The following is a 25,642-nucleotide window of genomic DNA, read 5'->3' as shown; positions in this document are numbered from 1 at the left end:
TGAGAGTATGCAGTGTTGAGGGAATAGTTGTATCGGTAGGTGGGACTGCACAGTCGAGCGTTCCGGGTCACTGTCGGGCTGCGGTTTGTCTTCACAGGTCAGTGGATGTCCAGACCACACTCCGGCGTGGATGGGGTGAAGGCCGGTAAGTGGATGACGTCTCTGGGATTGCTGTTGCGGATGTGGCGATGGCCTGGTCCGTGTGTTGGGGTCCGCAGTGTCCTTTCCAGATCGCGGTCTTCCTTCAGAGGACGGAGGATCTCTAGACCTGCAATTAAATTTTAAAGAGCAGCATTAGTGATTGTTGGGCTGTAGGAGTTGAGTTTTAGGAGTGTGGGGTGACTGTAGAGGGGGGGGGGAGAGGAAGGAGTTCTTGGGGCCTGCGGGAGGTCGCAGCTGTCCGGGTCAGTGGGGGGGGGGGGGAGGGCTGCAGCTGCTGTGTTGCTGGTCTGGTCGTTGGAGAGCAGCAGAGTGGAGGTCCCGGCTTCTGTGGTGTTTTCCAGGTCTCTGGGAGCCGGTCGAGTGAAGGCCCTGGCTTCTAGTGAGTTTTCCTGGTCTCTGGCAGCCGCTGTCGGGGGATTCACAGGCCTGGGACTGCAGCTCCGGCAGCTGCTCACACATGGCCGGCTGCTCCGAGTCGATTTCAGGTCGTCCATTTCAGGTGTCTCCAGGGTCCTAAAGATCGCTAAATCTGTAAGTAATTGAATAAGAACATTGTTAGAGAGTTTAAAAGAATTAGAATGAAGTTTTAGAAGCATAGAATGAGAGTAAAAGATAGAATTAGAGGGTATGCTGGACACAGCTTGCAAAAAGTCACCTCGCTCCGGCGCCATCTTGAATTCCATCTTTGGACTGTGGGAGGAAACCGGAGCACCCGGAGGAAACCCACGCAGACACAGGGAGAACGTCCAGACTCCCCAAGATAACAGTGTCACATGGTTGTTCTTTACTGCCATCTGCTGGTTGGAGGTCATATCTGTTAATTGTTATATAATTGCTTATGCATATCATCACATCCCTTTTCCTTTGGAAATGAACAATATTTACATGCATTATCTAAATTCAATACACAATACATATGATATGCATAATACTTCAATTATTTACATATTCAATGTCCATCACAAATTCAATCTGTCTGATTTTCTTCTGTGTCTTGTCGACCTTCTACGGACCTGATGGTTGTATTAACGTTGCTCACTTCAACCATCCACATCCATCAGGATCTTTTATCCTGACTGTGTCATTCTTTGCTAACGGTTGCAGACATCTTGTAGATCTATCATAATATTTCTTCTGCCTCCTTTTTGAAATTTGAGTTTCTTCACGAGTTTCCAATTGGTTGGCTCCTGTGAAATATATGGTAAGTTGGTTGAGTTGTCTATTCATTATGAATTGTGAAGGTGATAACCCATTAATCAATGGTGCTGCTCTATTGCTAAGTAACGCGAGAAATGGGATCTTCCCGACTGTCCATTGCTTTTTTGAATAGTTACTTCATAACCTGAACACCTTTTACAACCTTCCCATTGGATTGCGGATAAAGAGGACTCAATATGATGCGTCAAAAATCATAGCTCTATGCGAACTCTGTCCATTCATGGCTGCTAAAACATGGCCCATTGTCACTCGTGACAATTTGTGACAAGATCGCTAAAGTTGTTTGCCATGATGAGCAAAAATATCTTTGGTTTGTTTGATGACACACCTGGCTGATGAATTGGCTAGTTGTGCCACTTCCGGAAAGTTAGAGAAATGGCCAATCACGAACCGGTATTCTTTTCCTGCTAGATGGAAAAGACCTATTCCCACTTTCTGCCATGAAATCGTTATTGTTTCGCCCAGTTACATTGGTTCTTTTTATTGCTTGTACTGAAATTTCTTACTAATTGCACAGTTTTTTATCATCCTCTGAATGCCGTGATTTATGCCTTGCCAGTATACCGTGTCTCTAGCTCTTCGTTTACATTTTTAAATGCCTAAGTGTCTAAGGGAAATGGATTTGTGTGAAGTGCAAAATGAAGCATTATGTCACACAGAGCAAAACATCATCTGACTCCACACGGTGTCAATGTCTTGAGTGTTCTTGGATGTGTTGTCCTTTTTCCTTCGTACGATGCAGCAATGTTATGTTTCTCTTTTTGCACAGGTTGAGTGAACAAGGAAGACCATACATTTTAGTCCAGTGCACGTGGTCGAATGTGTAATTATTGGATTTTTACACGATGTGTGTTCAGAGTCAGAGTAAAATGTATGAGCCAAGAAGACAATCCAGTTTAGTAGCAAAGTTGGATAATTATCAAATGAAGATCAAATGTATCCCAATTGTATGTGTCTATATTTTACCTTTTTATCATTAACAAAGATTTTTTTTTTGGACTGATGGAAATGTGTGGATTAAGCACATAGGATAATAAATTATACCTTCAACCATATGGTAACTTATGCTTTCACAGTAATTGAAGGAACATTTTTCTGTCAATAGGAGAATGAAGAGTTCCAGGAACTAAAAGATGGTAGCAAAAAAGAACCAATTGTGGCTGTGTCTTCTAAAGAAGCTAGTACGCAGTATGTGGATGAGCTAGCAAGCGACCTGCAGGTGAGGATATATTTTGATGTAAAGAAGAACAATTCACTGTATTCTCCTATTGGAATAGTATTTGTTGTCTGGTTGAAGTGGCATGTGAACAATTTGCTGAAGGCACTTTCACTATATAAACTTAGTACTTGTGTGATCACATTCCTTACTCCTTCAATAGTTCATTCAGTTGGCCATAGACAGCAAAGTCTGTCGATCAAATTACCACCAATAGCACAGGGTTCAATCCTCACTTCAGATGAGGTTGATCCAGACCCTGCCTCCTCACCCTAGCCCCCAGAGAGGAGTGTCACAGCACTTAGCTATGAGTCAACAACAACAAAAAGCTGATGCCAAAGACCTGCCTTTGGGCGGATAATTAAGAGGCACATTCCTTACTTCAAGCCAAACATGCAGATTTGAAATGGTTGTTACAAAGATGTTTGAAAATTGGTATTTGTTTGGAAAACCTGCTTTCAGTGGAGGTAGTGTCAGCAACTTTTCCCACCAGATATTGTGAAAATTGCATGGAAGTCTACATCGCAGAGGCTAAAATGGTCCCCTGACGTCAGCAATATTTTATGCAAGACCTGCCGATGGCTGTCACGCCTCCACAGACAGCTTGTTCATTTTATAAATATGAAGGTCAGATCACATGGCTCGGGTGGGGGAAATTGCAGGTGTTGCTGCATGTGAATTAAGTAGTCAGCAGAGCACACCCATTCCTGCCTCCACAGGGAACTACTTTTTCCGAATTTATTTTTAATAGTTTAAACATTAATGGCAGCTGCTGCTTGGGCTGTAGGATGTGCCAAAGGATATTGAGAGGAGCACCTATCCTACTCAATCCAGACCAATGTCTGCAAGGAGGCCCAAAACAAGAGATGGGACTCTTATCTGTGTATATACGATGTCTTGCACCTCTTTTGGTCAGCTACCTCGGAGGCCTGCAGAGTAGCCTTTACCATAGTGGCCTCCATACTACAGATTCAGATCGGCTACACAACATTGTGCCCTGAAATAGTTCTTCTTGTCTCTCCCTTTTCCAAGTGGATAATGTGTACAAGAAACTATTTCCATCCCTATATAATGAGTTTGGAAAATAGTACTGAAATGTTAATGAATCGGTAATTCAGGCAAAAAAAAAAAATTCTGGTATACATTAATCAGTTTTACACAGCTGTCATTTTTGCCACATAGAGTGTACGCTATAAGCGATTTTTCTGTTTCTTTTTTTAAAATTCAGTTATGAGATGTGGCCGTCGCTGGTTACACCAGCATTTATTGCCCATCCCTAGCTGCCCTTCAGAAAGTGGTGGTGAGTTGCTTTCTTGAACTTCTGCAGTCCTTCAGGTATGGGTACACCTATTATGCCGTTCGGGAGAGAGTTCCAGGTTTTGCCCCAGCGACAGTGAAGGAACGGTGATATATTTCCGAGTCGGGGTGGTGGGTGACTTGGAGGGAACCTCTAGGTGGTGGGGTTCCCAGATATTTGCTGTTCTTGTCCTTCTAGATGGTAGTATGGAGATAGTAGTATTGGTAGTATTGATGGTAGTATTGGTGATATATTTCCGAGTCGGGGTGGTGGGTGACTTGGAGGGAACCTCTAGGTGGTGGGGCTCCCAGATATTTGCTGTTCTTGTCCTTCTAGATGGTAGTAATCATGAGTTTCGAAGGTGCTATCTAAGAAACCTTGGTGAGTTACCGCAGTGCATCTTGTAGATGGTACACAAAGTTGCCACTGTTCGTCGGTGGGGGAGGGTTTGAATGTTTGTGGAAGGAAGAGCAATCAAGTGGGGTGCTTTGTCCTGGATGGTGTCAGGCTTCTTGAGTGTTGTTGGAGCTGCACCCATCAGGCAAGTGAATGCTCCTTTGATGCTTCTTTATAGGTTGCTATTGATTCGGTAACTGGTTGCTTTTGACATTCAGTGTATCGGTTATACATTGTATTTCCAAAATGTAGCACAGGAAAGGTTTTAGTCATTCGAATGAAAACCCGATTTCCCCACAATTATGTTCCATTACAATGATACCACATCTATGCTTTCAAGAGTGTTACTGGCATGGCCAGTATAAATGCATTGGGTTCTTGGATCACTCACTTGACAGAAAGGATTTTCAACAAAGAGTAGTTTATTCATTAACTTATCAGCTACTTGAACCCTTGTTCTGTTCCCACTGACGGGGATAAATCCCACGCTCCTGCCAGATGACTTCTTTTGTAGCCGTATCATCACATTCACACATGGCCTACTCAGTCTGCATCTCTCCCGCTAGTTGAAACATCCAGTGGCATGAGATGTAACAGTGTGTGCAGCCCCCACCACCACCACCACTGCCACTTATTCTTGTAGAAAACTGAAATTCGAAAGCCAGTTCTAGGCTAAAAATGGTAATAAAGTCCTGGAACCTCGTGTTCAGTTTCCCGATACCTGTAGAAGTTGCGTGGTTGGTACAACTTGGTGGTTGTGTACATAACGGGGACTGTCTGAGGCTAACACGTAACTGTTCAGCTGTGGGGAATGGCTGTGCACCACCACCAACTGATTATGTATGGTCTTTGAGTCTTTGACCAGGTGTTAGAGGGCTGGGTCTGTAGGCCTTCCGATCATAGTGCGTTTTGCTTCTCAATCTGCATTGCATGAGGGCATCATTCAACTTTGCTTTCAAGTTGGGCTGCAGCAGAGCCTTAGCAGTAGGAATTGTGATCCTGGTACATCTAGAAAAGAATCATTGTGCTGGCGAGGGCAGGGCCTGTCATGGTAGATTTCATAGGCTGAGGAGCACAGCACAGTAGTTTGTGCAATTCATGGCACATTTCTCCAGAAGATATTTGGCTGAGAAAACTATCCGTTCCGTGAGACCATCTAACTGTGGATATAGGGATGAGCTTGTGATGTGCTCAAAGTCCCGTATGTGTGCAACATTATGAAATTCCATGGAATCAAATTGGCGAGCATGTATGGCAAAATGTCTCTTGAGCTTGATGATGACTGTGTTACTCGTCGTGTTTGGCAGGTAGTTGCATTCAAACCATCCAGAATACGAATCAACTAAGATTAAATGTTGTTTACCATCCCATTCGAAGATACCAGTTGTCCTGGACAACCATGGGAGGTACAGGACCTCATGTACCTGCAGTGGTTCTTTTGCGTGATGTGACTTGAGTGCATTGCATGGTGCACATCTGGAATCTTCCCTTTCCATGTCTGTACATGGAGGGTCAGCACAGTAATTTCTTGGCCCTTCAAACCCAGGGTGCCCTCGGTGAAGTTGTAGAGTGTAGTACCTCTGAAGAGCATGAGGGATGACAAATCACTCGCCATGCAGTATGACTCCATCCTGTGTAGTTAATTCATCCTCTGATTGTGAAGAAGGTGCAGAGCTTGTGGGGAAGCACCCTTGAGGACTCATGATGACTTCATGTAATCGTCTGAGTGTGATTTCCGCTTGTAAGGAAGCTTTGAGTTCCTGAATTCGATGGAAGGACAACACATCTATTGTCATGACATCTATGTCTTCCTCACGATCTGCATGGCCTGCAATGGGTAGGAAGGCTCTGGAGAAGGCAACAGCCAAGTACAGCTCCTTACCACATTTGTAGACTACGTTGAGATTGTGTTCAGTTAGTCCAGCCAGTGGAAATGTTTTCCCTGATTCCCATTGGCTTCAATTTCACTAGGTTTCCATGGTGCCACACTCAAATCAATCCAATGTTGGATGTGACCTCATTAAAAGGTGGATCGAAAAGACAAAAGATTGCCAAAGAGGCAGCTTTATTTTGAAATATGAAGTTAGAAAGATGCACTGGGTTTTACTTTAAACAAAAAACCTTTGCTTTTGTCGGGACTTTCCATCAGAGATTTTAAAATGCATCTTATGTTTTAATGCTAGGCTGACTTGCAGAATGGCCTCACAGAGGTCCAGGTGCTCGAACGCCGACTGCGGTATGGATGGAATGAATTTGAAGTGTCCAATCCTGAACCAATTTGGAAGAAATACCTGGGTCAGGTAATGCATAATGTGTATGTGTGTGAATTCTGAAATTGTACAGATTTGGTCAAAAAACAGAAAAAGGTTGACTATGATACGGCCTACGTCCAAAGATGTGCAGGTTAGGTGATTCGGCCATGCTAAATTGCCCCTTAGTGTCCAAAACATTAGATGGGGTTTCTGAGTTACAGGGATAGGGTGAGGGTGTGGGCTTAAGTGCGGTGTTCTTGCCAAGGGGCGGTGTAGACTTGATGGGCCGAATGGCCTCCTTCTGCATTGTAGGTATTGTATGATTTGACCTTGGGTTAATTATGATTCTCTTTCAAAGTTTTGCATCACAAGAGGCAATTTGACTTTTTGCAGAATTGTAATTACCAACCGAGGGTGGGTTCAAGTGTGGGTGAGATTTTAAACCTTAAAAGTGCCTGTGGTTCGGAATCTGATGAGATCCTTCCTGCTCCAGGTTTGACCGAGGCGGTAGTAGGAAATCCCCATGGAGATGTTTAAGTATTTAAAATTGTCAATTAATTATGGATTTAACTCAGGAATCTGGCTTTAACTGCTAACACATTGATTTCCGAGCTACGTAGAGCTTGCCAGGGTCAGCAAGGTGAGAAGAAAGCAGGAAACCATTGCCCAATGAGACTGAGAGGCCGTAAGCACAGCTGCGGACCACCCTCCTGACCTGTGCTCGCAGCTCTGGTAGCAAGAGTCTGCTTTTACTACTTCTCGGGTAACTTCTTCACCTTTTTTGGACTTTATTAACCTTGATCTAAATTTCCCTGCTGTCGGCCTTCAGCGGAGCCTGGGGGCAATGTTAATAGCTATAGCATGGGCCCTCTGATGGGGAACAGCGGGAGCAGCCACGCCAGCAGGAGCAGCAACAACACTAACAGAAACTGCCTTTTCCATTGCCTTGTGCTTCATCGATAAGAGGTGATGCACACAGAGCTCCCGCATAGGGTTATACAGACTCAGGATCAGCTTCCTCAACTTGACTGAGCAACAGTGCATCGGAATTCTCAGGCTTTCATAGCAGAGCATTGCTGATATTGGCAGCCCCCCTGAATAAGAAAATAAACACCAATCTAAAGAATTGGGAAGGGACCAGAAGCAAGGTCAAAAAGGCAGGTTTTAAGGATATCTCGGAGGTAGAGAGTTAGGGACAGATTGGAAGAGAATTCAAGAGCGTGTTGCAGGAACAGCTGAAAGGTGGCTGCCAATGTGGACTGAAGAAACTCCAAAGTGGAGTTCAGGGAGGATTAATAAAAGGGAGGGGTGAGACCTTCGAAAGACTTGTATGGGGAAGATTTGTATATACCCAGGAATGCATGGAAATAGTCAAAGTGTAGAGCAAACAAAGTAATGGATCAGAGTTTTAGCAACTGGTCGGCTGGGGCAGGGGCAGAACCAGAAGATATTGGAAAGGTGGAACTAGGTGGTCTTTGTCATTGTGAGAAGGTAGAGTCAGCCAAACAACTCGGGGAAAGCTGGACACCAAAGTTGAAAAAGTCTGGTTCGACGAGAGATGATGCCAGTGAACGGGACATATTCTGTGCTGAGCACAGAATTAGTTAAGGCCAAAGACAAAAGCGTTGGTTTTCCCACTCTCAAACTGGAGGAAACTGCAGTTTGTTCTGGATGTTGGGCAATGCATCTGGCCTGGCTACTCATAGACAGTGGAGATGTTAACAGGCGGACGTGAGGTACATTTGGGAATATCCAGAAGACACGTGGTAGCTGAATTCATGGGCAAGATGTTGGGTTTTAACTCCGGATCCCGATGTTGGGTCAAATGGGGTCATGACCCTGTGCTGATTGGGGGGGACATGGTGGCACAGTGGTTAGCACTGCTGCCTCACAGCACCAGGGGCCTGGGTTCAATTCCGACGTTGGGCGACTGTGTGAAGTTTGCACATTCTTCCCGTGTCTGCGTGGGTTTCCTCCTATTTCTCTGGTTTCCTCCCACAGTCCAAAGATGTGTAGACTAGGTGGATTGGACATGCTAAATTGTCTCTAGGTGGGGTTACAGGGATAGGGTGGGGATTGAATCTTGTTAGGGTGCTCTTTCAGAAGGTCGGTGTAGACCCGATGGAATGAATGGCCTCCTTCTGCACTGTAGGGATTCTACGATTCTATGAAATAGTCGATTCGTGACAAAGATGTGGATGGGTTCTTGAAGCTGGACAGCCCATAGGAAGCACATCAGCTTAGAAGGGACAGCAGCCTGCAGTTCAGGACTAAGGAGCCGAACCATTATCATGAAGGCGGAATCTCCCCACAGGACGTTTTCTGGTCTCGGCTGTGGTCGGAAAGGCGGGGAGGGTGTCAAAGTCTGTTGAGAGCCCTGCTCCCCTCACTCCCACACCCACCCCTCAACAACGTGACCTGGTGCCAAGAGACTGCCGTCAGACAGCTGACTGAGCCCCAATGCCTCTGACAGTAAGCATCCAAAAGCCGTTGCTTTTCTTTAATTGGTTACTGCCACAAAGTAGCCCTTCTGCCCTGCATCCCACTTATGGAAAATAGCTCGGGGAGAGAGCCCCCCTCCCCCCCCCCCTCCAATGAGGGTGAAAATTTGACCGCATGCCTTTGGACGTTATGGCGAAGGGATGTAGATGAGGGAGAAGAGGATACCAAGGAGAGACCGTGAGGGAACTCCAGGGCAGGGAGAGAAGCAACTGCTGGTAAAGCAGTGGCTGCAATCTGAGTGGAACAAATCGGAATTTGATTTGGGGACACGAAGGAGTGCGGCAAGATTAGCCCGCTGCAGTTGTGCTAGGAGGGAATGTTGGTGAGAGAGAGAGAGGAGTGGGGTCAGTTTCTCTTGTTGCACATAAGCAGGTTTTCAATGTCTTTAAAAGCTATGCAGATTTTACTTACGAAATGTACATATTTTTATACAAATAGAGTTTAGCTGTAGTTTAGCAGTGGTTTAAAAATGTTTGTATTTCCATCAGAAATGCAGTAGGCTAGCAAATGATCACCTTCATGGATGAGTCAAAATGTTAGCATTGTGTAAATTTATTGCTCCATAACATTAGGAGAGGTTTTATACTGAGATAAAAAAAGTACTTTGTTGCGAGTTAAAATAACCTGTTTGGTGATGGATTTGTTTACTTTGGTAATATTCCTCCGTGCACTGTTAACATTTGACTGTTTAACTAAGATTTCAATCCTTTTTTATATGACCTTGACCCTTTGAGACAATATTACACTGTATGTTTCCCTCACTAAGTCATTCAGTTTTGTTTATCTAGCACTGTAGCGGCTGCATTGTTCATTATCTCTGTGTCAGAAGACAACATGAAAGCTTAATTTAAAAAAAACCATGTATCAGCTTTTACAATCGCATTAATTCAATTCAGACACATGGCTTAATTATTTTTCCAGATAGGTACAAACTCATGGCTGGTATATTAGAAACTGAGATAATCTATTTTGATATATAATATATTCAGTGTTATTTTGTGCATTTACTAATTTCTGGTTTCAATCCTAGTTCACGAACCCCCTTATTCTGTTGCTTCTGGCCTCGGCTGTTATTAGTGTCATCACTAAAAATATTGAAGATGCAGTGAGTATAACAATGGTATGTAGAAATACTCACCCAGTTAACTCTTTTCAGTGAATGTAATTTGGCATGTTTTGTTTTTGGTGAGGGACAGAAGGGACCAACTTTCCACAGTAAAACAAAGATCATCAAATTTAAATTTAAATCGGGCAGCACGGTAGCACAAGTGGCGAGCACTGTGGCTTCACAGCGCCAGGGTCCCAGGTTCGATTCCCCACTGGGTCACTCACTGTCTGTGCGGAGTCTGCACGTTCTCCCTGTGTCTGCGTGGGTTTGCTCCGGGTGCTCCGGTTTCCTCCCACAGTCCAAAGATGTGCAGGTTAGGTGGATTGGCCATGATAAATTGCCCTTCGTGTCCAAAAAGGTTAGGAGGGGTTATTGGGTTATGGGGATAGGGTGGAAGTGAGGACTTAAGTGGGTCAGTGCAGACTCAATGGGCCGAATGGCCTCCTTCTGCACTGTATGTTCTATGTTCTAAATATTGGGTTTTAAAAGCAAAGCGCATGTACAAACATGTTCTTAAGGATTATAAAGAGAGGTGGGTAAAATGCTTAATGAACTAGACATTGAAGCTATTTCTCCAAAGCGTGACAATGCTCAGTAATTTGCTTGCCTGTTTCAGTAATCAATACCAAATTTCAACCTCAGGTCCTGAGCATTCAGCTGAGGCTTCCTCCTTTGCCTTGGTAGTGAGAGGGGAAGACAAAATAAGGACAGAAACATACACTAACTGTTCATGTTTTCAAGCAGAAAGCTGCTGGTGCAGGATTCTATTAAGACCCGGAAGATTAGAAATCAGGTGTTCGCAAGAGGGCACAGATTAACGGTAAAAGAGGTGCAATGATGCTTTATGTATGCTTGGTTGAGAGCCCAGACAACCAATAGAAGAACATCTGTGCCTCAGACAAAGTATTGTTTGAGTAACAGCTCAGGCTCTCTGATCTCTGCTGTCAATTTTACAGTATTTATTTACATAAATTAAGTGGTTTCAAGGGCCTCTGGGGTGGAGTTTTTGAACTTTCAATGGACTTGCATAATTTACACTTTTATTAGCTTGTAAGGACGCAGGTTAGGTGATTGCCAAATTGCCCTTTAGTGTCCAAAGGTTAGGTGGGTTTACGGGGACAGGGTGGGGAGTGGGCCTAGGTCAGGTGCTCTTGGAGGGTCAGTGCAGACCCAATGGACCGAATAGCCTCCTTCTGCACTGTAGAGATTCCACGAAAGTGTACACTGGGTCATTGGGCATGCAAGTACATAGCTTGGCTTAGGAGGCATGAGGGGACATAGGGGGTGAGTCAGGGGCATGAGGTAGCATGAATGGGACATGAGGAATGTTTGGAAGATGAACAAGGTGTGAGGAGTGAAAGCTGGAGGCCTTTGTTATTTCTTTCTCTGCGGCAAAGTCTCCTGGCACCGAGGTGGGCAATTTAAACAGCCCAGCGCTGCACCTGGCCCCCAGCAGTGAAGATCCCGTCTTTGCGGGCACTTTCTCCTGAGGCGGATCGGTCGAGCCCGAAATGTCCTGACTCACCTTTGAGGATGAAAATCCAGGCCATCATAAATGTCAAGGCAGTGTTTTGTTGTATTCCCTGACTCACGCTTTGTTGGTCCTGTAAGTCAATTTTGCAACGTCAGCAATAACTGATTCGATAACTGCTGACTGTGTGGAGTTTGCACTTTCTCCTGTGTGTGCGTGGGTTCCCTCTGGGTACTCTGGATTCCTCTCACCGTCCAAATAAGTGCAGGCTAGGTGGATTGGCCACGTTAAATTGTCCCTTAGTATCCAAAGATGTGTAGGTTAAGTGGATTGGCCATGCTAAATTATCCCTTAGTATCCAAAGATGTGTAGGTTAGGTGGGGTTACGGCGTTAGGGTGCAGGAGTGGGCCTGGATAGGGTGCTCTTTCAGGGGGTTTGTGCAAACTCGATGAGCCAAATAGCCTGCTTCTGCACTGTAGGAATTCTATGGTTCTAATCTGGTAAATGTAATTTTTTACACTATTACCATGTTTTAGGACATAAACCCTTTCAATGAGATTATAAAGGTTGAATTTCTAAAGGAAAGCATTTAGCCTTTGTTGTTATAAATATTCATTGTAGATTACAACTGAGCTGAAATTATTGTAGTGAAGTATTTTGTGTTTTTATTTATTTTGTACATTTTAGATGTGTGCACTTTTTTTTAATAAATATTTTATTGAAAATTTTTGGTCAACCAACACAGTACATTGTGCATCCTTTACACAATATTATAACAACACAAATAACAATGACCTATTTTATAAACAAAAAATGAATAAATAACAAATAACAAAAATGAAAACTAACCCTAATTGGCAACTGCCTTATCACAAGTAACACTCTCCAAAAATATAATTTAACAGTCCAATATATAATTATCTGTCGCAACGACCTATACATATTATACAGTATATATTAACAACCCTGAGAGTCCTTCTGGTTCCTCCCCCCCCCCCCCCCCCCCCGCCCCCGATCCTGGGCTGCTGCTGCTGCCTTCTTTTTCCCATTCCATCTATCTTTCTGCGAGGTATTCGACGAACGGTTGCCACCGCCTGGTGAACCCTTGAGCCGACCCCCTTAGAACGAACTTAATCCGCTCTAGCTTTATAAACCCTGCCATGTCATTTATCCAGGTCTCCACCCCCGGGGGCTTGGCTTCTTTCCACATTAACAAAATCCTGCGCCGGGCTACTAGGGACGCAAAGGCCAAAACATCGGCCTCTCTCGCCTCCTGCACTCCCGGCTCTTGTGCAACCCCAAATATAGCCAACCCCCAGCTTGGTTCGACCCGGACCCACACTACTTTTGAAAGCACCTTTGTCACCCCCATCCAAAACCCCTGTAGTGCCGGGCATGACCAAAACATATGGGTATGATTCGCTGGGCTTCTCGAGCACCTCGCACACCTATCCTCCACCCCAAAAAATTTACTGAGCCGTGCTCCAGTCATATGCGCCCTGTGTAATACCTTAAACTGAATCAGGCTTAGCCTGGCACACGAGGATGACGAGTTTACCCTGCTTAGGGCATCTGCCCACAGCCCCTCCTCGATCTCCTCCCCCAGCTCTTCTTCCCATTTCCCTTTTAGTTCATCTACCATAGTCTCCCCTTCGTCCCTCATTTCCCTATATATATCTGACACCTTACCATCCCCCACCCATGTCTTTGAGATCACTCTGTCCTGCACCTCTTGTGTCGGGAGCTGCGGGAATTCCCTCACCTGTTGCCTCGCAAAAGCCCTCAGTTGCATATACCTGAATGCATTCCCTTGGGGCAACCCATATTTCTCGGTCAGCGCTCCCAGACTCGCGAACTTCCCATGCACAAACAGATCTTTCAGTTGCGTTATTCCTGCTCTTTGCCACATTCCATATCCCCCCATCCATTCCCCCCGGGGCAAACCTATGGTTGTTTCTTATCGGGGACTCCCCCAAGGCTCCAGTCTTTCCCCTATGCCGTCTCCACTGTCCCCAAATCTTCAGTGTAGCCACCACTACCGGGCTTGTGGTGTAGTTCCTCGGTGAGAACGGCAATGGGGCTGTCACCATAGCCTGTAGGCTAGTCCCCCTACAGGACGCCCTCTCTAATCTCTTCCACGCCGCTCCCTCCTCCTCTCCCATCCACTTACTCACCATTGAAATATTAGCAGCCCAATAATACTCACTTAGGCTCGGTAGTGCCAGCCCCCCCCTACCCCTGCTACGCTGTAAGAATCCCTTCCTCACTCTCGGGGTCTTCCCGGCCCACACAAAACCCATGATGCTCTTTTCAATCCTTTTAAAAAAAGCCTTCGTGATCACCACCGGGAGGCACTGAAACACAAAGAGGAATCTCGGGAGGACCACCATCTTAACCGCCTGCACCCTCCCTGCCAGTGACAGGGATACCATATCCCATCTCTTGAAATCCTCCTCCATTTGTTCCACCAACCGCGTTAAATTTAACCTATGCAATGTGCCCCAATTCTTGGCTATCTGGATCCCCAGGTAACGAAAGTCCCTTGGTACCTTCCTCAACGGTAGGTCCTCTATTTCTCTACTCTGCTCCCCTGGATGCACCACAAACAACTCACTTTTCCCCATGTTCAATTTATACCCTGAAAAATCCCCAAACTCCCCAAGGATCCGCATTATTTCTGGCATCCCCTCCGCCGGGTCTGCCACGTATAGTAGCAAATCGTCCGCATACAAAGATACCCGGTGCTCTTCTCCTCCTCTAAGTACTCCCCTCCACTTCTTGGAACCCCTCAACGCTATCGCCAGGGGCTCAATCGCCAGTGCAAACAAGAGGGCATCCCTGCCTTGTCCCTCTATGGAGCCGAAAATATGCAGATCCCCGTCCATTCGTGACCACGCTCGCCATCGGGGCCCTATACAACAGCTGCACCCATCTAACATACCCCTCTCCAAAACCAAATCTCCTCAACACCTCCCACAAATAATCCCACTCCACTCTATCAAATGCTTTCTCGGCATCCATCGCCACTACTATCTCCGTTTCCCCCTCTGGTGGGGCCATCATCATTACCCCTAACCGCCTCCGTATATTCGTGTTCAGCTGTCTCCCCTTCACAAACCCAGTTTGGTCCTCGTGGACCACCCCCGGGACACATTCCTCTATTCTCATTGCCATTACCTTGGCCAGGATCTTGGCATCTACATTTAGGAGGGAAATGGGTCTATAGGACCCGCATTGTAGCGGGATCCTTTTCCTTCTTTAAGAGAAGCGATATCGTTGCTTCAGACATAGTCGGGGGCAGTTGTCCCCTTTCCTTTGCCTCATTAAAGGTCCTCGTCAATACCGGAGCGAGCAAGTCCACATATTTTCTATAGAATTCGACTGGGAATCCATCCGGTCCCGGGGCCTTTCCCGCCTGCATGCTCCTAATTCCTTTCACCACTTCTTCTACCTCGATCTGTGCTCCCAGTCCCACCCTTTCCTGCTCTTCCACCTTGGGAAATTCCAGCCGATCCAAGAAGCCCATCATTCTCTCCCTCCCATCCGGGGGTTGAGCTTCATATAATTTTTTATAAAATGTCTTGAACACTCCATTCACTCTCTCCGCTCCCCGCTCCATCTCTCCTTCCTCATCCCTCACTCCCCCTATTTCCCTCGCTGCTCCCCTTTTCCTCAATTGGTGTGCCAGCAACCTGCTCGCCTTCTCCCCATATTCGTACTGTACACCCTGTGCCTTCCTCCATTGTGCCTCTGCAGTGCCCGTAGTCAGCAAGTCAAATTCTACATGTAGCCTTTGCCTTTCCCTGTACAGTCCCTCCTCCGGTGCTTCCGCATATGTCTGTCCACCCTCAAAAGTTCTTGCAGCAACCGCTCCCGTTCCTTACTCTCCTGCTTCCCTTTATGTGCCCTTATTGATATCAGCTCCCCTCTAACCACCGCCTTCAACGCCTCCCAGACCACTCCCACCTGGACCTCCCCATTATCATTGAGTTCCAAGTACTTTTCAATGCACCCCCTCACCCTTAGACACACCCCCTCATCTGCCATTAGTCCCATGTCCATTCTCCAGGGTGGGCGCCCTCCTGTTTCCTCCCCTATCTCCAAGTCTACCCAGTGTGGAGCGTGATCCGAAATGGCTATAGCCGTATACTCCGTTCCCCTCACCTTCGGGACCAACGCCCTTCCCAGCACAAAAAAGTCTATTCGCGAGTAGACTTTATGGACATAGGAGAAAAACGAGAACTCCTTACTCCTAGGTCTGCTGAATCTCCACGGGTCTACACCTCCCATCTGCTCCATAAAATCTTTAAGTACCTTGGCTGCTGCCGGCCTCCTTCCAGTCCTGGACTTCGACCTATCCAGCCCTGGTTCCAACACCGTATTAAAATCTCCCCCCATTATCAGCTTTCCCATCTCTAGGTCCGGAATGCGTCCTAGCATCCGCCTCATAAAATTGGCATCATCCCAGTTCGGGGCATATACGTTTACCAAAACCACCGTCTCCCCCTGTAGTTTGCCACTCACCATCACGTATCTGCCCCCGTTATCCGCCACTATAGTCTTTGCCTCGAACATTACCCGCTTCCCCACTAATATAGCCACCCTCCTGTTTTTCGCATCTAGCCCCGAATGGAACACCTGCCCCACCCATCCTTTGCGTAGCCTAACCTGGTCTATCAGTTTCAGGTGCGTTTCCTGTAACATAACCACATCTGCCTTAAGTTTCTTAAGGTGTGCGAGTACCCGTGCCCTCTTTATCGGCCCGTTCAGCCCTCTCACGTTCCACGTGATCAGCCGGGTTGGGGGGCTTCCTACCCCCCCCTTGTCGATTAGCCATCCCCTTTTTCCAGCTCTTCACCTGGTTCCCACGCAGCTGTATCTCCCCCAGGCGGTGCCCGCCCATCCCCTCCCATACCAGCTCCCCCCTCTCCCCAGTAGCAGCAACCCAGTAATTCCCCCCTCCCACCCCCCCCCCCGCTAGATCCCCCGCTAGCGTAATTACTCCCCCCATGTTGCTCCCAGAAGTCAGCAAACTCTGGCCGACCTCGGCTTCCCCCCGTGACCTCGGCTCGCACCGTGCGACGCCCCCTCCTTCCTGCTTCTCTATTCCCGCCATTATCATAGAATTTACAGTGCAGAAGGAGGCCATCCAGCCCATCAAGTCTGCACCGGCTCTTTGAAAGAGCACCCTACCTAAGTCCCTCCACCCTATCCCCATAACCCAGTAACCCCACCCAACACTAAGGGCAATTTTGGACACTAAGGGCAATTTAGCATGGCCAATCCACCTAACCTGCACATCTTTGGACTGTGGGAGGAAACCGGAGCCCCCGGAGGAAACCCACGCACACACAGGGAGAACATGCAGACTCCACACAGACAGTGACCCAAGCTGGGAATCGAACCTGGGACCCTGGAGCTGTGAAGCAATTGTGCTAACCACCATGCTACCGTGCTGCCCCAAAAATCTTTAAAATTTCCCGCGTGGTTCCCGCGCCATGATTATCATAGCGCGGGAACCAAGCCCGCGCTTCTCCCTTGGCCCCGCCCCCAATGGCCAACGCCCCACCTCCCCTCCTCCCCCCATCACCACCTGTGGAAGAGAGAAAAGTTACCACATCGCAGGATTAGTACATAAAACTCCTCTTTCCCCCCTTTTTAACCCCCCTCTTCGCCCCCCACATTCGCCCCACCACTTTGTTCAAACGTTCTTTTTAATAACCCGCTCATTCCAGTTTTTCTTCCACAATAAAAGTCCACGCTTCATCCGCCGTCTCAAAGTAGTGGTGCCTCCCTCGATATGTGACCCACAGTCTTGCCGGTTGCAGCATTCCAAATTTTATCTTCTTTTTATGAAGCACCGCCTTGGCCCGATTAAAGCTCGCCCTCCTTCTCGCCACCTCCGCACTCCAGTCTTGATAAACGCGGATCACCGCGTTCTCCCATTTACCGCTCCGAGTTTTCTTTGCCCATCGAAGGACCATTTCTCTATCCTTAAAACGGAGGAATCTCACCACTATGGCTCTGGGAATTTCTCCTGCTCTCGGTCCTCGCGCCATCACTCGGTATGCTCCCTCCACCTCCAACGGACCCGCCGGGGCCTCCGCTCCCATTAACGAGTGCAGCATCGTGCTCACATATGCCCCGACGTCCGCTCCCTCCGCACCTTCAGGAAGAACAAGAATCCTCAGGTTGTTCCTCCTTGCGTTGTTCTCCAGTGCCTCCAACCTTTCCACACATCGTTTCTGATGTGCCTCATGCGTCTCCGTCTTCACCACCAGGCCCTGTATGTCGTCCTCATTCTCGGCTGCCTTTGCCTTCACGACCCGAAGCTCCCGCTCCTGGGTCTTTTGTTCCTCCTTTAGCCCTTCGATCGCCTGTAGTATCGGGGCCAACAGCTCTTTCTTCATTTCCTTTTTGAGCTCTTCCACACAGCATTTCAAGAACTCTTGTTGTTCAGGGCCCCATGTTAAACTGCCACCTTCCGACGCCATCTTGGTTTTTGCTTGCCTTCCTTGCCGCTGTTCTAAAGGATCCACTGCAATCCGGCCACTTTCTCCTCCTTTTTTCATCCGTATCCAGGGGGGATTCCCTTCTGGTTTACCGCACAGTGTTTTTAGCCGTCAAAATTGCCGTTGGGGCTCCTATCAAGAGCCCAAAAGTCTGTTTCACTGGGAGCTGCCGAAACGTGCGACTCAGCTGGTCATCGCCGCACCCGGAAGTCAGATGTGTGCACTTTTAAAAACAACAAAACAATCATAGCGTGCGTTTTGCTGCTCTGTTTCTTCTGTTCTTTCAGACCTTTTGTATATGAACGTGACATTCGACCATAACTTCATTGCAGTGCCCACAATATTTGCCTCCCAATATCTATTGTACCTTATTGAGACAAAACATTCAGTCATTCAGTTACAAAACTGAGAATGATGAGAACAAAGTGGGCCAACATGCTTAAACTACCAAGGGGCCCCTCATCAATTTCCCTGTTCAAATCTAAAGACCGTTCAATGGGCTTTACTTACGAACTTTAGAGGATAGTGGAACCATGTTGAGCATTTTCATATTTTCACCTACTGGTTCTCCATTCCAACCTCGCAGAAGGAATATATTCTACGGCCAATATGTAGCTGGAAACTATTGAAGAAAGTAAGGTTGCCTGAATTAATGAATTTTCAGATTTTCAATGCTAGTCTCTAATAATAATAGTCATCTTTATTATTGTCACACGTAGGCTTACATTAACACTGCAATGAAGCCACTGTGAAAATCCCCTAGTCGCCACATTCCAGCGTCTGTTCGGGTACACTGAGGGAGAATTCAGAATATGCAATCCACCTAACAAGCACATCTTTCGGGACTTGTGGTAGGAAACCCACGCAGACCCGGGGAGAACATGCAGACTCCGCTCAGACAGTGGCCCAAGCCTGGAATCGAACCTGGAACCCTGGCGCTGTGAAGCAACAGTGCTACCATTGTGTCACCGTGCCACCCTACCAGCGCATTCATTGATTTACATTTGAGATAACATTCTTTGATTTAGACGTTTCCTGGTGTCCACCACATGGATGCAATTGTGGAGGTAATAGAATTGCTACTCACCCTAGCTTCAGCTAAAGAATCTGTCCTGAATCACAGCGACAGGGTCAATTGCACATCTAGGGCAAGCACACCGATCCTGCAAGGGAACATCGGACACCTGGCCTTAGAAAGAAATATTAGCTTGTAGGTTTCAGCTCCAAGATGAGCCAATTAGAGTCCAGACAAGGAGAACAACGCTCCTACAATTGATTACCTTACTCTAGTAGAGATTAGTGGTCTTCATGAGGGCCTCGGACACATTCTAGTTAAGCTAACAACCATTCGGCTGAGATCTTTCAAGACAGTAAAAGGTTCCCAGGAAAGTTCAGGAACGCACTCTGCCGCATGGGCAGTAGAACTGGTTAAAGTCCCACCCTAACCATGTCTCCCCAGCACCCTAACCATGTCTTCACCCCCCCCCCCCCCCCCCCCCCCACAATATGACACTGTAGTTTAAAGAGTCATAGAGCCGATATCTGCCCTAAGTTCTGGGCTTCCTCTTAGAGGTCTTCACCCACTCCAGCCTGAACCTTATTTGCTAGCTCACATGCATCTTGCAACAAAGTGTGTATTAAATGAATGGGAAAAGATCTAATTTCATTTTAATTCTCAGCTGATTTGGAGAGGGGATTCTGAAAAAGCAAAGCATTGAACTTGTGGTGAGAATGAATGCAATACTCTGTTATGTTGATGAACAGATTGCAAAGGTTGGCTGAACAACGATATAAAAATGATGACCTGATTTCTGGAGGCCCAGGGGCACTAGTCCTTCTGAGTTTTTAATGGCAGGTCTTTGTTTCCTGCCTGGCAGCAGGCTATATTGGCAAGTCTTCCGGCTAAGAAAGCCAGTGGCAGGAGGCAGCATCAGAAAACCCTTGGTCACCAGCAATCAGAAAGGGAGCAGGTGCTGTTCATGGCTTTTGGCGGTGGGGTGGCTGGTGATGACAAGGGAGCGATCGTTGCAAGGGAAAGAGAGTTCTTCATTGAGGAGATGATAAGGAGTACTGTTTAAAAACATTTAACTTCAGGAGTCAGCAGCTCCCTCCATCATTTCACTGGAAAATTACACGGTTTACACGGCCTGGTTTCAATATATTAATATGTTTCAATATATTCAATATGTTAGACCCTGGGAGCCAGTTCGATCTGGCGCCTGCACTTAACTCTGCAAGTCTGGGTCCTGCCTATCATAAGACCATAATACATAGGAGCAGATTTAGGCCACTCGGCCCATCGAGTCTGCTCCGCCATTCAATCATAGCTGATATTTTCTCATCCCCATTTCCCTGCCTTCTCCCCATAACCTCTGATTCTCTTATTAATCAAGAACCTATCTATCTCTGTCGTAAAGACACTCAGTGATTTGGCCTCCACAGCCTTCTGCGGCAAAGAGTTCCACAGATTCACCACCCTCTGGCTGAAGAAATTCCTCCTCATCTCTGTTTTAAAGGATCATCCCTATTATGGGCGGGAGACAGGTTGCAACATCTCGCGCGATCTCGTTAGACCTTGCGAGGCATATTGATCATCGGGAATCCTGGGATCTACCGGCCATGTCCCATCCTGATTCCAGTGGGACACCGCCGGTAAATTGCGCCCTTAATCCTCTAATGTTAATGGATCCTTTAAAAAAAAAAATCCAGGTCTGCATCTTCACCAAAAACTGATCAGTTCGTCCTTGCGCCGTTACTACCTGTGTACCCAGTTTTGTTGAAGTCCGGCATTAGTTTTTGAGATATTTTCTTAATGAACAGGGCGAAAACATTGCCTCTGCCCATCTTCAGTGACAGGTAACCGATGCAAAGATGCATCAAGCAGAACACTGGTATTATCGCAAAAAGATCTTCATTATTTAATCCATGGACGTACAGCAGAAGGATGAAGAAACTTTTTTTTTGCATTATAGGATTTTCAAACCGTGGCCGGCAAACTCCCACATAGAATCCTTTTGCATTTCTGAATCTAGGCAAGATCAATGTCCAGCTGGTCAGTAATTAACAACACAGAATCTTTCTGGCCAAGTACCTGTGCTTCGGCAGCAAAAAATCCTCTTGATCAGGGGTATGTGAATCAGAAGGATGAGGCCAGGAATTTTCGCCCCCTCCACATCCCCCAAACAGCATGTTTTCCAGTGGGGGATGCGGCTTGCCATTGTCCATCAGCGGGATCTTCCGGCCCCACTGAAGTCAATGGCTATTTGCATTGTTTGCCGGCCGCACCGCCGGGGAACCTGCCGTGGAGGGGTTGCCTTTGGTGCGACCAGAAGATCCAGGCCAGAGATGTTGGGAAAGCAAGAGGTCACTCAACAAAGAGCTCAAGTACTGCAGCAATTTCTGACACAAGTAGTTAATCAAAAAAAAAAAATCCAAACACAAAAATACATTTATTTAGTGAAATTCTGTATATTTGTGCAACAGAAAGTATTTTATATAAACTGAATAACCTAATGTCATTCATTTTATAGGCCATTATAATTGTTGTCACAGTTGCCTTTGTGCAGGTAAGATATATTTACCTGTTAGTTCAGTAAAAAGCTTTTTGAAATTAACAACTTAAAATCCTTCTGTTGCCTAGTAACCATTTTGTTTTTGCAGGAGTACCGTTCTGAGAAGTCCCTGCAGGAGCTAGGCAAACTAATCCCTCCAGAATGTAACTGGTAGGTGCTCCCTCCAAATCAGCAAATTTCCTGTTCAGTTGGGAAAATGATGCATTGGGCAGGAACTTTCTTGGGTCCATTGGCACATGGCTCCTGTCACTGAGAAATCTGTGGGTGTAAATAATGCACTTCCGATAAAGTTGTGACCACATATCTGGAACAGATGCAAGGAAATTCTTGTCAATAATCTATCAGAGAACAGGAGCCAAGTAACATTAAAGAGACAACAAGTTTGGTGCTAATTTAATGTCTCAAAAAACATGCACACTAATATTAGTATGTCTGTATTCTCGTGTAGTATTCGCAAAGGTGAACTGGAGCACCTGTTAGCGAGGGAACTTGTGCTGGGTGACACTGTGTGCATTTCGGTTGGTGATCGAGTCCCCGCAGATGTCCGACTCTTTGAGGTTTGTTTTCTTTTATATTCTTATCATAGAACCATAGAAATGTTACAGCACAGAAAAAGGCCAATTCAGCCCATCGTGTCTGCACAGCTGAAAAGATTAGCCACCCATTCTAATAAATAAAAAATCCTGATTTGTCACAAGTAGGCTTACATTAACACTGCAATGAAGTTACTGTGAAAAGTCCCTAGTCGCCACATTCCGGCCCCTGTTCGGGTACACGGAGAGAGAATTCAGAATGTCCAATTCACCCAGTCTTTTGGGATTTGTGGGAGGAAACCGGAGCACCCGGAGGAAACCCACGCAGACATGGGGAGAACGTGCAGACTCCACGCAGACAGTGACCTAAGCCGGTAATTGAACCTAGGACCCTGGAGCTGTGAAGCAACAGTGCTACCCACTGTGCTACCGTGCTGCCATTCTAATTTTGCCTTCCAGCTCCCAGTCCATAGCCTTGCAGATTACAGCCATTCTGGTGCAGACCCAGGTACCTTTTTAAATGCGTTGAGGGTTTCTGTCTCAACCATCAACCAGTGCAGCGAATTCCAGACACCTACCACCCTCTGGATGAAAAGCTTTTCCTAATATCCCCTTTAATCCTCCTATCAATCGCCTTAAATTTGTACCTCATGATAATTGACTCTTCTGCTAGGGGTAAAACAAGCCCTTTCTGTCTACTCTATCCAGGCCCCTCATAATTTTGTATATCAATTAGGTCACTCCTCAGCCTCCTCTGTCTTAAGGGAAACAACCTTGGCCTCCCCAATCTTTACCCATAGCTGTAATTTTGAGCCGCGCCAGCAGATTAGCAAATCAGCAGAATAAAAATAGTTCATTAACCGGCACCTCTGCGCCACCTTCTTGAGGAAAACTATGAATTGGTAACAAATGGTGGCCTTGCCCGGCGACATTCCCATCCCAGGAATGAATAAACAAAAACGGGTCCATGATATGGATTGATGATTCATGAATTAATTAATCATGACGAGCAGTCAGGGAGTGCATGGAAAAAAAAAACAGGACAAAATAACTGGAAAAGGCACCTTGGCGAAAGGAAAAAGTCATCGGTCAACCTCAGGTCAACACTCCAGCTGCGCAAGGGACTGCCACTTCTGAAATCCGTCCTCTCCAGCCACAACAGACGATGTTCAATTCAGCCCACTGTCGCCCAAAACGGACAAATGTCTACCAAAAAACCCTGCATTTTCTGGGTCTCGTTATACCATTTAAACCAGGTGGCTTTCAACAAACATACCCACAAAGCAGCAGAGTCCTGACAGCAGAAACTGCCTTGAGGAACAGTTTATTCACATTGCAACATTGGCATACCATGTGCATTACTTTAACACACCAATGTCTCAAGCACCTACCATTGAAAATAATGGAAAATAAGATGCAATAATTCTGCAAACTCAGGGAGAACTCTAAAATGTTTGGTGCATGTGATATAATTATGTAGGTAACATCAAGTAATTTTGGATTGAAAATAGTGCACTACAGTTCCAACATACTTTCTAGTTTTTTCCCCGTGTTTTTTCTTTGCGCTTTAGGAGTAGATGTAGGACTGTTATAAAGTGTTTGAATAGACGGAAAAGTGCTGACCTTTGATGAAGTAGATCTTGAAGATGGGTTTTATACACGGTCGGCATTGAAATAGTCTGAATTTGACTGGTTGTTTCTGAAGCTTTCATTGCATGTGGTTCTTTTTTTAAAAATATTTTTATTCGGTTTTTAACATTTTATACCTAAAACAATAAGAACAAAAAACTCCCCATTCGACCAACCAACACCCCAATAACTCAAAGAATAGACCCCTCAATCACCGCCCACTCCTCCTCTCATCAAAACCTAGCACCCAGTCCTGCCGGCTCAAACACCAGCATTAGCTTCGACCCTGCCCTAACTGCCCACCAGACTACCTGAGTATTTCTTAGAGGCAAATAGGAATGGCGCCATTGCCAGCGCCCACAACCTCGGCCTCCTACAAGAGCCTGCCTCCATCCTCACCCACATTGCCTCCAGCTCCCACACCTTTTCGACATTCGGCGCCCAATAGTAATACATCAGGTTCGGAAAAGCCAACCCCCCCCACCCCCCGACTGCCACCCTTTCTGAAGCACCGTCTTCTGAACCCTTGCCACCTTACCCGTCCATACAAAGGACAAAATCAACCATTCCACCCCATAAAAAATGCCTTCGGCAAAAAGACTGGCAATAAATATAAAAACCGTGGCAAGATATTCATCTTTACCACCTGTCCACACAGGCTTGGCTTGGCTGCAGCACCTCCACACTTCTCTCCCTTGATCAGCCAACTTAAGTTTGCTAGCGAGGTGGCCCCTGCCAGAGCCCCCTCCCCCCACATTCCTAGTATGAAAACCAACAGAGAAACCCCCCACATCCAGCCTGTCTAAACCAGCCAAACATGATAAACCCCAAGCGAAAGGGGAAAGAGAAACCCCCCCCCCCGCAACACATTATCCCACCGTCCCAAAAACAAACCCTTCTCAACCACAACATAAAGAAACAAAGTTCAAAGTCCCAGTCCTTCAGCCTTCGCCTTCCTCAGCTCCTCTCCCATCGAGACGAACTGGTCGCTATGCTGCGGCAATGCCTCCTCCAACTCCTTTAAGACATCTCCCCGCTCCTGCACCGCTGTCAAGGTCGTTCCAAGAGCCTCCTTGATCGGGGCCAATGAATCGCACACCATCTGTTTGAGCTTTTCCATCATCGCCTTTCAATGCCTCGCAAACTGCCGCTCAAACTCCACCGCCATCACATCGGCTAACATGTCCACCGTAATGGTTCGGCTTGCCCACGCCATCTTTCCTCCCTCAGCACTCCTCACTGAACCCGAGCTCTCAGGTGGACTAGTGTTTGTTCCTTTTCGGCCCATGTTCTACCGTTGGGTTTTTGACATCCTCTGATTACTACGACTTTACTGGAGACCGGTCATATAAAGATTCCCCCAAAACTGGATGAAAAAGGCCAAAAAACAAAAACTGTAGTGGGAGCCACCCAACGTGTGACTTCCATCTATATATCACCACAGAAAGTCCCATTTTATGTGATTCTTGGTTCAGAAATGATGAATACTAATGTGTACCGAGACCTGGATGTCGTCTTGCACCTGTTGTTGAAGGTAAGCATACAGGTACAGCGGGCGGTAAAGAAGGCAAATGGTATGCTGGCCTTCATTACGAGAGGATTCGAGTACAGGAGCAGGGATGTTTTGGTGCAATTATACAGGGCCTTGTTGAGGCCACAGCTGGAATATTGTGTGCAGTTTTGGTCTCCTTATTTGAGGAAGGATGTTCTTGCTATAGAGGGAGTGTCGTGTAGGTTTACCAGACTGATTCCTGGGATGGTGGGACTGACGTA

The 25,642-nt window shown here is 46.5% G+C and overlaps 1 protein-coding gene across 2 annotated transcripts in view; it reads left to right on the top strand.

Moving 5' to 3' along the window:
* LOC140430432 (calcium-transporting ATPase type 2C member 2-like) overlaps positions 1–25,642 on the top strand; it is a 159,734-nt gene that overhangs the window by 25,482 nt on the left and 108,610 nt on the right. For both annotated transcript variants that reach the window (XM_072517907.1, XM_072517906.1), the window contains exons 2-7: positions 2,486–2,599; positions 6,473–6,589; positions 10,074–10,163; positions 21,666–21,701; positions 21,796–21,857; positions 22,156–22,264. In XM_072517907.1, the coding sequence (XP_072374008.1) occupies positions 2,486–2,599; positions 6,473–6,589; positions 10,074–10,163; positions 21,666–21,701; positions 21,796–21,857; positions 22,156–22,264 (528 nt within the window). The remainder of the gene's footprint in view (positions 1–2,485; positions 2,600–6,472; positions 6,590–10,073; positions 10,164–21,665; positions 21,702–21,795; positions 21,858–22,155; positions 22,265–25,642) is intronic.

The sequence above is a fragment of the Scyliorhinus torazame genome, chromosome 10, assembly GCF_047496885.1.
Source record: "Scyliorhinus torazame isolate Kashiwa2021f chromosome 10, sScyTor2.1, whole genome shotgun sequence".
Taxonomy (NCBI): domain Eukaryota; kingdom Metazoa; phylum Chordata; class Chondrichthyes; order Carcharhiniformes; family Scyliorhinidae; genus Scyliorhinus; species Scyliorhinus torazame.
Note: the sequence above shows the minus strand (reverse complement) of the source record. Positions and strands in the feature narration are given on the sequence as shown.